Raw genomic sequence first — 13,104 nt, 5'->3', positions numbered from 1 at the left:
CACACACACACACACACACGCACACACACACACAACACACAAACACACACACACACACACACACACACACACACACACACACACACACACACACGCACACTCACGCGTACCTTTTTCCAGTATCATGCGCTAGCAATTTAGAAAATTTAATAAAACATCGATTCAACCGGAAAAAATACACTAAAACCAAGGACTGTTCAAACTTCAAACTACGGTCAACGAGCACGACGTGAGGTCGAATCTTATAAATAATTCCTAGCAAAATTATCAACTATAGCAAATTTATGTTGCATAATATAATATTAATATATCGTTTTCTTTATTCATTTTCGATTCATGGTGTAAGTTACTCGTGACTTCCCACGTCGCCGAAACCCAATTTGCCGAATCCCAATTCGCCGACACACCAGTACGCCGACTCTCAGTTCGTCGACTTATTAAAACATAAAAGTAAATACAAATGTGTCGTGTATAAATGGTTATTAATACATTGTCAGTAGATATATTAAATAAAATAAAAGTATGTTATGATATATTGTTATATATTATTATATACAGAGCACAGAGCTTAGGCACATATTTTTCGAATATTTTTTTTTACTTCACACCATTGTGTGTATAATCGTACACTAATCAAACTTTTTGTACTTGACGCCATATAGATTGCCCAAAATGAAAGAGACATCATTTTATTTCTGTGTTATATCCAAATAAATCTCTAATGGCAACAATCATTCCTATTTCAAAATCAATTTGAAATGTTTTTGGTTTAAAAGCTAAATCATTTCTTAAGGCAGCTTCTTTAATTATATTGAATATTCTCTTATAAGTATTATTGCTTTTATTCGGTAAAAAAGCATAAACGTAAATATAAATAAATATATGAATGTAATATATTATAATGTATAACAATATGAATATATAATAGGCATATATATATATATATATAATATGTTAAAATATATATTTATTTTTGAAATAATAACATAGTACATATCATAACCATCGGTACCATAACACCGATTATAAAACAGTGCAATGTGTATATTTGCTTAAATAATTTGGGGGCTGATTTAAATGTACCATCCACTGTCGGCGAACTGGGATAATTGAAACTTTATTAATAATTTGTCGGCGAACCAAGACGTTGACAAACTAGACTAAAGGGAATATTTTAAAAATATTTTAAAACTGGTATATTTGTCGGCAAACTGAGTTGTCGGCGAATTAGGATTCGGCAAAGTGAGTATGCACCAAGTTACTAATAATTATTGTTTTTTGATCCGTCTACATCTTATTTCAACATTATTGAACTAATCGCAGTGTTTAACGATCCATAAAAGTAAAAATACTGTTATTATAAACATAATATTGAAGATAATTCGTATTCCGAATGAGAACGTTTTCGTAGTATTATATAATTCAAACGTCCCAAATTGTTGTTATAAATAAATAATTATACATCGCAGTTAACTTTTAACAGTTAACCTCTTCCTATCTTCGCGTTTGTTTTATATCGACTTAAATATTATTTAATTTTTTTGTAATATATATTACAACACTAAAATTATACTAAACTCGGTTGGTGTTTTTTCATTCACACAAAAGATTGTTATGGAACACGAATAATATTACTAATATTATGACAATATTGATTTGCACATGTTTTCTCAGCATCCCGTAGTCTATTTTCTATGTAATGTTCACGTAATAAGGTGTCCCTAGAGTCGTAACTGTGTAAACAACTAGGAGGCCAAAATTATTTATTCACCAAAATTGAAATCAAAACCTATTTGTTTGTTTTTACACGCAAGTCTTAAAACACATTTTATGGCTTAATATTAAATCATAGGTACCCGATAACAAGGGTTTATTAAAAAAAGGTACCCACTATAACTTGATTAAAAAAAAACCATGCGATGATAATCCTGTAATTCATGAAATACAATTTTTTTTTGTATCCCAGATAATACCGCAACGTTGAAAATACATCAACATATTTTCATGCGACAGAAGAAACGAGTAAAAATATGCGTTATCCTGTCATTTGAGAAAAAAGTATTTTTATCTTATAAATGTATGTTAAATTCGGTCATTATTTATTTTAAGATTTAAAGATTTTTACTGAATGGCATATCCGTGAGAGGGGGACAAAACGATACTGTCACGTGTTGATGTTGTCCGAACACAAATGTGGAAAAAAACTCCAAAATCCATCATGAAAATGCCTGAAAACTGAGCAAAACAAACATTAGCATGAAATAAAAAAAAAAAATGTTGGATAACATGGCTTTGGCAAGGCGAGGGAGAGGGGGCAAGGACATCACAAACAGCGCGGTCGGTTAGAGTACCCACCCACCCACCCACCACACACACACACACACACACACAGACACATACACGTGCACATTCGGGCCGAACACACGGCGCGACGACACAGTTCGCATGGGCGTATCGATTTTAATAATAATATTCAATTAATTTTAATGTGAAAATCTAAAATTGAAATCGTTTTTGACCGTCGACTGTGGTTTTTCAGACGATCGTCAAAATGCCGCCACCGGCGAACGGCCTGGGCGGCGGTGACGGCGACGTCGGCGGACCACGGTGGTGCACGTGCTGCGGCCAGAACGTAAGCGGTCGGACGACGTAGTCGGTGGTCCGGAAACAGCGGCGGCGACGGCCACCGATATAAGCGCTAAACGCGTCCGCGAGGAGTAGAGGCGATAGCGACATGTTTGCGGCGACGGCTGCGGCCGCGGGTACGATCAACGGGACCACCGAGCCGACGACAATCGCGGCGACGACCATCGCCGCGGCGACCACGGTAGCCGCGACGACGGCGGGCGCCGACGTTCTGGCCACGGTGGCCGCGACAGGCGCGACCGCGATCTCAGGCGGTGCCGTCGACAGGCTGCTCGACGAACTGGCGGACGAGGCGCGGTTCTGCGGTTACGTGGCCAAGTGCGCGGCCATGTGCTTCATAGTGGTGGCCGCGCTGTTCGGCAACCTGCTTGTCATGGTGAGCGTGATGCGTCACCGCAAGCTGCGCGTAATCACCAACTACTTCGTCGTGTCGCTGGCCCTGGCCGACATGCTGGTGGCCATATTCGCTATGTGCTTCAACGCCAGCTTCGAGCTGACCGGCCGCTGGCTGTTCGGCCGGTTCATGTGCGACGTCTGGAACTCGATGGACGTGTACTTCTCCACCGTGTCCATACTGCACCTGTGCTGCATCAGCGTGGACAGGTACTACGCCATCGTCCAGCCACTCGACTACCCGCTGATCATGACCAAGGCCCGGACGGTGGTCATGCTGGCGTCCGTGTGGGTGTCGCCCGTGCTCATATCGTTCGCGCCGATATTCGCCGGCTGGTACACGACCGCCGCGCACGACCGCGAACGGGTCCGTCACCCGGACGTGTGCGCGTTCGTCGTCAACAAGCAGTACGCCGTCGTGTCGTCCGGCGTGTCGTTCTGGGTGCCGGGCGTCATCATGCTGTTCACGTACTACCGCATCTATCAGGAGGCCGACCGGCAGGAGCGTATGCTCTACAGGTGCGTACCGCCCCGTAACTCTAGTGCAGCGTTTCCCAAAGTGCGCTCGATCTTGGGTTTGGGACGATCTCGTTTTATATTATGTTTGCGTTATTTATGTTATTAAAAATTATTATTTTATATTATTTAAAAAAGGGGTTGTTCCACGAAACACAAACTATTTATCGAGGGCGGTACCGTGGTAGTGAGAGTTTGGGAACCGCTGCTCTAGTGTCTTATATCTCCTGTAAATAATAATATTATACCATTGCCGCGCATAATATGCGTGTGCGTCAATACGATAGGTATAAGCATACGTATTACCAATTTTCTATAATAGCTCACAATTATTATCGTTATCGATATGTCCGTCGAATGCCTATTCGAGTCTTCATATTTATGTTTGGAAGTTTAGGTGCGCGTCATTTTTTTATTTTTTTTGTATTTTTAAGGATTTTTTATGATACATTAAGTATCACTTTTTTATGTTTTTGTATTTATAAATTCTAAAAAAAAAATATCCTATAAAATTAATTCCTGGATATGTACATAGTATACTCTTAAATAAATAAATATTGTTTCTGTCTGCAATCGATTGAAATCACATTTATAAACAGAACATTACCAACCTAAATAAACAGTTGTGGTCTAAAAATCTCAAAAATAAAAATAAAATGTTAGTATAATAATATTATTTTGTATTAAGCTCATTAAAATATATTCTATTTGAATATATTTTTTTTCATTCTATTATTAAAATACTTATTTGATATGCATTTAAAAACAATGTTTTAACAAGTATGGTACTATTTATCTTAATTATAATAATACATATACATAATATACGTAATACATATTTGAGAATTTCTACCAAATGCTGCGAATTAACATACTTTAATACAAATTATTTTTACGAATTTTGCAACATATGTTTCATTTATTTGCAAAACATTATACAATTTTCAAATTTTTTTATGAATTTAAAAATAATTACAGCTTCGTTAGCGTTGTATCTGTAAATGAACTCACGTAATTAATACGTAAAAGTGAGTATAGAGTTATGATTGCTAAGCCAGAAAAGACTTTAGCGAGAGAACAACGTGTATACAGTATTTTCAAAAAGCTTACCGTGCTCATTAAACACGATACTAAGATAATATATCAAAATGTTTCTAATATATGTTATCCAATTTTCAATTTGTTCATACGTTATAAAATATATAGTAGTACATATGCATATGGTTAGTAATTAACTATTAACAAATGTTTGAACTTGCGTATTTAAAAAAATACTATATTAACTAAATTATATAATTGTATATTTTAAAATTCTACATCACATTAATATGTATTCATATTATTGTACCTGGACAACATCTGATATAATTTAAATTAGCAAGAGATAGAGTTGAAATTTAAAAAATAAACGTCATATTAAAATAAATAATTTTAAATCGTTGTGTAAATGTTTATAAGGTCAATGTTTGTTAAAGTTGTCATATAAAAACATGTACCACACATATAAATGTTGAGTGGTACAAATTATAAATTTAGTCAATGCCACACACAATTTTATGCCAATTTAGGCTATGAACTTCATGACTGTTGTTTTAACATTATCAATATGATAACAAAATATTCTCAGTAAAATGTTAATATAAACTTTTTTGGAAGTTTGTATTAATACACCATATTTTATTTTTAATTAGCATTATTTTAATTATCTAATGTTATCATAAAATAATTTAAGTGGCATCATAAAAACTTATTTAGTTTTCCCAAATACTAAATAATATAAATAACAATCCATATAGGTTTAAATTTAAATGATTATTTCTTATGAAAAAATAACTGATGATGAAACAGCATATAAGCTATAAGTTTGAGCTTTGAATTTAACCATCATAATATCATCCTTATACTTCAACGTATCACCAATCTTATTTTTCCATGTTATAGAGTTTATATATTTTAATAAACAACGCGCTATGTGTTGTTGTTTTTTAAATTTTAAACGTAAATTGGCATGCTTTTAATATGACAATATTGTTCAAGAATCTGTATTATAATTGTTAAACGTATTTAATTAATTATTACTTATTTCTCGATTTCTCCGACTATTGAGAAAGTACATTTTAATACACATATGCACAATTACATATGCTGTTTCAGTTTAAATACTTCAAGTTTTGATACATAATAATCTAATAAGTATTTACGAAAATTTGTATATATATATTTCATATTATACATATATAATATAAACTAATTAATGAAATTCCATTGATTGCAAATTAATACTAATCGATAATTTGAATTCAATCGAATCATAACGTAACTGATAAATCGAATTTTAGTATCGTTGCGCAACAAATACAAAATAATATGGCCATCTCTTAAAGTTATATTTATATACTATTCATTAACACGGAATTAAGCGCTTTTACGATTAACGAAAGAAGTTTAAAAAATAAAAAAAAATTTCAAATTAAAATTACTTTATTGATTAAAAGTAGACGATAATGTTTCAATACGAAAGTTTCATACATATTTTTTTAACTTAATAATAAAGTTGCATACATATACATCATTGATGAAAAGTTAAATCAATACAATTATTTCTATATCAATGAAACTATGTTTATTTTCAAATATCATTATAAACTAATGATTGCTATTAACTCATTCTAACGTTTTTTTAATTGAAAATATCTCAAACCAAACATAAGTATAAAATATAAATATAAATTCATCATATTCATCAATATTTTATTATTAAATATTAGTGTGGAAAAACGCATTAACATAAAATGACACAAAAATATTTATAGTCAACTATTCGAACGACAAGATGTTAAAAATTATTTGGATAAAAGACTCTACAATAAAGGTACCTTTAATAAACTATATTTCAAATAACATCGAATGTAAAGATATTATAATATCTAAATATGTATTTAAACATAACAGAAAAAAAAACCAATAATAAGGTCTGATGGTATTGCATATTATAAATTTAGAAAACAATATAGTTTGATAGACGTTTTTGGAACACCTTGTACTTTATAGTACTTAAATAATTCTATAAAACATGGTAAAAAAAATAAAAAAATTAAAGGTATACTTTTAAAATAAGAATTATTTCATCGAATATTTCTAAAAGATTTTTTTTTTTAATCTTATACGTCTTACAGTATGAGTGCAGTACAATAAAAAATGGTCTTTTCAACTTTTCAATAAGATTTAAAATACATATATTATATTTAACACGAAAATATATAACGTGAGTAGTGAACTCTGTCTAACTGTCTATATTACAACTAAAAACACGATTTTCAACTATACTGTCATTGTATGAATCATATTTAAATTTATATTTTTCAACTCAAATATTTCCTAAGATTAAGATATCACGATTGAATTTCTTACATTTTATACCTATTTTAAGTTTCAAAAAAGTGATATCTCGTTGTTTTTATCCATAAAAACTTATAAAAACAAAACAATATAAGAAATAAAATTATTTTTTTCAACAAAATGAGAGAGAATTATTAAAAATAACCATTAAAACTTTCACAAAAATACACAAAAGTTTTTTTTTTAATTTAAATTATTTCACATAAATATTAATATATAATATTTTTTTATGTATATAGTATATATAAATACATTATACATAAATAGTCATTGTATATATTATAAATGTTTAAATGTAAGATGAATGTAGAACATGTTACCTGTTTAATATTATTACCTATTAATATCATCAATTTGGAAAAAAAAATCACATTTTACCACATAATCTATGATATTACATAATAGTTTTTTCACAATATATAAAATTTTATTTTAATATAATTACTAAATTGCATTATTTATTTTAATGACGTTTATCATAATAATATATTTATAAATCTTCTTAAAATGTTTTTGTGCAAATTTATCACTACACATTTTCTCATAAGTATTCTTAGAATATAATATTTTATAAACTAAAATTGTATTTACCGTCATTATAATATGTGGACAGCCATAATTTTTTAATAGTTAAAATAATTATAATTATATTTAATATAAAAAAACCTTTATTTGGTCTTTATTTTATTTGCATAAGACTCAACTTCTAAATTTTAGGCTATTATTTAACAATATTTTATTTTATATTTATTTTTTTAAAATTATAAAACTTAATTTAAAATATGATTCTACTGTAGGAGAAAGTAAAGAGTGTATTTTCTGACTTCAATAATATGCTTATAAGATATAAAAGTAATAAAATCTTAACTATATTTAATATTTTTAGAAAAACCACAAGTTTGTATCAAAATTGTATTTATAAATTCAATTTAAAGGCATATATATATATACATACGTATAAGCTAGGTACATAGCATAATAATAATAACCATTACTACAGTATAACTTATAATTATTAGTAAAACAGTGTTTAATATAACGTATAAATGGTTAACAATTTGAAAAATTTTATACTCAATTGTTCATTTTGTCCGGTGAAATGTATTGTACGTATACTAGAACTTAAAATTTAAAATGTCACAATAAGCGTAATGTGGAACTGAAATAGGAAATTATTTGAACTCTTCATTGTCCTTCTCTATTTTCAATTCTTTAGAATTTAGTTCAACAAATCTTTTTTTTTATTTAAAAAAAAAAAGGCTGACAACTTATGGAAAATAATGAATGTAGTTGCGACCAGTAAGAAGTTTTATTTACCATTGTATGTAGTTACTAATGTTATATTATATTCATTAAAAATTAATTGTATAATTTTATATTGCCTGTGCATGATATGTAGGATAATTTCTAATCTAGGAATTTTTAATAATAACTAATTTCTAAATTGAATAATAAAAATAATAAAATACGTTATTGGCTTTACCATTGAATTTTATTCAGTGGCGATTTTGGGGGTGAAGCAAGTGAGGCGGCGCCTCATCTAAAATTTTGTGGTAAATATAAAATAATACTCAAAACGTGAACTTCTTGGTTCACTAATAGAACACATTTCGTTAATAATTTTTAACGTTTTTATGACTTTGTTTGAGAAAAAATGCTTCTTCGTTTCACTTTAATTTTAATTATTATTTATTATTTTATTGTACCTATCATTCCGTGTATATTATCAAAAATATCGATAAGCCGATAAGAAATGCACGAAACAATTATATAGTACGTAAACGTCGCAAACAAACGACGGTATTTCAGCGCATTTCAAATGACGTCAGAGAGGCACCGTTTTACGTCGCCTCTGATTTTGTACTCGTGTACACAAATTACACACACAACGCGTATGTACGCGAATGCACGCGACTGGTTATTTAAGTAGAACTACGCATGCGCAATAATCATAGTGAGGCACGTTTTGCCGTCGCCTCTGCGTACTGAAAATAGATTTACTATTATAGTCAGTGTCAACCCGCAGCCACGGCCAATGGTACTGCGGCAGTGCGGCACGTTCAACAAAAAAATAAACGATCAATTGTTATTGTTGTAATACATATGTGTATGTCACTAAATATAATTAAAATTATATTATATTATAGCAATTTTTATATTTTTGAATTCCATTCTTACTATTTAATTTTTGTTATGGTAGTGGGGGAGGGGGGGTTATACATAATTCGCCTCGCTAACAAAATACAACCAAAACCGCCACTGATTTTATTATCCGAAATTGTAAAATGTAAATACTAAGGTTTTTATCATTATTTTATCTCTGATAATCAAAAGGTATACTAAATAGTTGGTAGTATAAGCACCTATATAATTAATTTATTAAAACAAATGCACTTATACATTATAAAAGAAGGTATCTACATTAAATATATGTTTTCAATTCTTATTTATTTTATAAGATAATTAATAGATAACTAAAATTGATTTAAATTTTTAACATTTCTGTGATTTAAAATAATTAAAATTTTTATTTTATTTATTGCATTATCTTGTTATTATATATGTATTCATAATCTGGATAGTTCAATAATGTATTTTAATTAAAAGTATTCAAATGCATTTAATTTCAGGACTACAATTAGAATTAATTTTTACTTTTAAACGCTTTCATAATACTACATATTAAACCAATAAAATGCATTTTGTTTTACCATTTGTATACAACAATAATTTGTTTATGAATAATTGGAATTTAGACGAATATTGTTTATCTTTATAACAATTTAATTCTTATATTATTGTATATTAATTTGAAACATGAATTAAGACAGTACGTGATTACCAAACAATTATTTATTATATATATTATTTATTTATGCTTTATTTTTACAGTTATTTTTTCTATGATTTTAAATACATTTTTCTGTTAATAATCCAATTTGATTATTTAAAATTGCGATTCATCCGGTTTTATATATAAAATGTGGTTAATTTTTAATTATTTAAACATGTTTTGACACTTATAGTTTAATCCACTCATATTATTTATACTAAATTAGATGTTCGAGTTCTTATATAATATAGATTACTTTATTCTTGGATATTACCTATCATTTTTTGTTAGTATAAAAAAAACACTCATTGTAAGGTCTCCAATTGGTAATAGTACCAGTACCAGTATTTCATTTAAAATTCAAATTTACTATGTTTAATTATATAAGTATTTATTATATAGCGTAATTATAAATTATAGATAGTGTGATTATTTATTAATATTATGAACATTACATATCTAAACAAAAATTATTATTAAGCTTATAAAGACAATATGAAAAAATTAGTTTCACCTACTTAACTAAATTAAAATTAACGAAGAAGTGTTTAAAATTGTTATAACAATAATATTACAAAGTAAACTAAAACATTTAATTTCAATTAAACTGCTTGCGTGATTTTATAAAAAAAAATATAAATGACTTACCGCATACATCTTCATTAACAATTTTGGTTTGTATAATAGTTTTGTTTAAAGAGAATAATTATTTAGCTTGTCAAAAATCGTTCATTTATTTGTAAATTTACTAATATAATTTTAAAATAATTATTTCTCCAATATTCCAAGCCTATATCAATGATTGTTAGTGAATTAACTTAAAAACTATTCATTAGAATTTTGGTTTCAATGCATCAACATTTTTGAAAAAATGAATGTTAAAGGAAAAAATATTAGCTGGCATATTTTCTGGGTTCTAAATTATTCTTGTATAACATACAATATATATTATAAATAGATTTAATACTCAACTTATTATTTACAAGAACAATAAAATTCAAACCTTTTCGAGATGTTTATATTTTATCAAAGAAACTATTGTATTAGAGTCCAGCAACAATGTTCAGATGCTTTGAAATTGAATAGTATATTCTACTTTATAAGACCCTTCATTAACGAAAATTTACCCAAAGCATCGACATAAAGGTTTGGTCACAAATGTTATCACAGATCTTAGGTTAATCAACTATATTGCTGAATTCATTAATTATCTTTGGACGGTTTCCATTATGAAGAACATATTATTATTGTGTTTATAATTATTCAGCTGTTTTTAATTTAATTTTTTTATGTTTACATAAAGTAATAAAATGCTTACTGCAATCAAAATAATTAGGATTATTTAACAGCATAGTTCAATTCCAATTTATATCTCACAACAAATATTTTGACGTCATCTATACTTTATGATACTATTTTTATTATCACATAAAATCGAACATCTAATTCAAGTATGAAAACATTATTACTAAAAAAATAATCCACTTATACGGTGATTCATCAATTTATAGTTGAGAGTAATTATTATAACAACCATAAATTTAATAATATTGAATTCTCAGAATTTTTAGTTAATATTGTTATATGTATACATATATATATATATATATATATATATATATATATATATATATATATATATAGGTAAAGGTTAGTTATTAAAAAGCACAGCATTGTAATTTTTTAATTTGCTTCCCCTTCTAGTTGATTGGTAATATTAAATTTTCCTGAATTTAGATAGGCAGTTATTACTTTGTATAATAATTATCGATTAAATTAATCGAATCTCAATGATTTTATTTATTTAATGTTAATTTTACAAGTACCTATAATATTTTGATGTTGAAAGTATATTTTTTTTATCTCACATATATTGTTTTTAAGCAACCTTTTTACATTTTTATGGTATATAAAAGTAAAATATTATTACCATAAAGATAATCAGTCTGCGCCTCTAAGGTCTTTAAAGCACCTATTATGTACAATATAAAAATAATTAGTTTAGATAGTTTCATCTACAAAAGTTATTAGTTAGACAAATTTATAATCAAATATATTATATAAAAATCGTCTGCAATCGGTGAAATTATTCACGCTTCGAAGAGACGAATACAAATTATCTTCCGTATTTTAATAAAATAAACGCATACTTACGTATATATATATTATACAAAAAAAAAATCTTACGCCAAGTAATTTCATCATAAATATTACCTGTTAAAAAAAATTCGATTAAACATAAAGAAATAAGTTCCTAACAAATTAAATTACAAATTTCCTTAATTTATTGCCCCTACCCTTCCTTCTCATCAGACAAAACTAAACCACCTCACAACTTTGCCATCTTCCGGTAAACTCATAATAATTAATACGACCTATTATTTCGAATATCGTCACGTAAAAAAAAAAAAGTAGAAACTCTTTCCTAACCGGTGCGAATGATTATGACTTCCCACTTACCACTTCCCACTTCTACTATTGCTATTGCTCGTCCACATCATCCACACCGTCTACATCATTTGATGAGAGATTAGTTGTTCGGTGATGGCTATGGCAAATATATGTACTCTGTGCAGTGGACTTAATCTCGTATCGTATGGACTGGATAGACCATGAACACCGTTTACGAATTTTACCGTATCCGGAACACACAGTGTAATTAACGCGCAAATTAATCACCTAGCTGATTCGGCGGAAGCAGATAGATAGATCCATTAAATTACTGTGCGACTATTATATAGGCCCGGCGAGCTACAAGTAAGCGCCATAGGATGGAAGTGTAGAAACGACTACCAAACGCCTTCGGGGATGCGTTGGCGCCGGAGACGTTGATTTCCTTGAATTTTCCTCCCAACCCTTCCAAAACTACTCTACGCCTACTCAAAGAAATTAAAGTGCGACAACATTCTTAACAAAACGGCGGTGGTAGATACTTCAAACTTATTCAATAAATATTATACGTATTGGGTATAGGTGTCTGTGTTTGTGTGTACGTTGAGGTTCCGACTTTATATATCGGTTTATACTTGTTTAACTTAATTAATATTTCTGTAGAGTCAATGATAAATTAAATATTTCTATATAATAATATATAGTTTACATTCTAAAAATACATCGAAAATGTTATTTTATACAATGTTTCGATAACTGTGCAAGATTATGACCTAATAAATAATATTATGATTTTGTATAATATTTATGATAGTTTTGTGTAACTGTTACAGTATTCCTGGTTTTAAATTTATTGGCCCCACCATTATATACTCAACAATGTAATGATAATATCATATTATTATAATACGCCATTGGAATACTTT

The 13,104-nt window shown here is 28.8% G+C and overlaps 1 protein-coding gene across 1 annotated transcript in view; it reads left to right on the top strand.

Moving 5' to 3' along the window:
- Positions 1-13,104, top strand: part of LOC113551199 (octopamine receptor beta-1R-like) — a 113,959-nt gene that overhangs the window by 52,788 nt on the left and 48,067 nt on the right. Inside the window, exon 2 of the mRNA XM_026953303.1 lies at positions 2,540-3,558. Coding sequence (XP_026809104.1) covers positions 2,735-3,558 — 824 coding nt within the window. The 5' untranslated portion in view covers positions 2,540-2,734. The remainder of the gene's footprint in view (positions 1-2,539; positions 3,559-13,104) is intronic.

Source organism: Rhopalosiphum maidis, chromosome 2 (assembly GCF_003676215.2).
Source record: "Rhopalosiphum maidis isolate BTI-1 chromosome 2, ASM367621v3, whole genome shotgun sequence".
In the NCBI taxonomy this organism is placed as follows: Eukaryota; Metazoa; Arthropoda; class Insecta; order Hemiptera; family Aphididae; genus Rhopalosiphum; species Rhopalosiphum maidis.
Note: the sequence above shows the minus strand (reverse complement) of the source record. Positions and strands in the feature narration are given on the sequence as shown.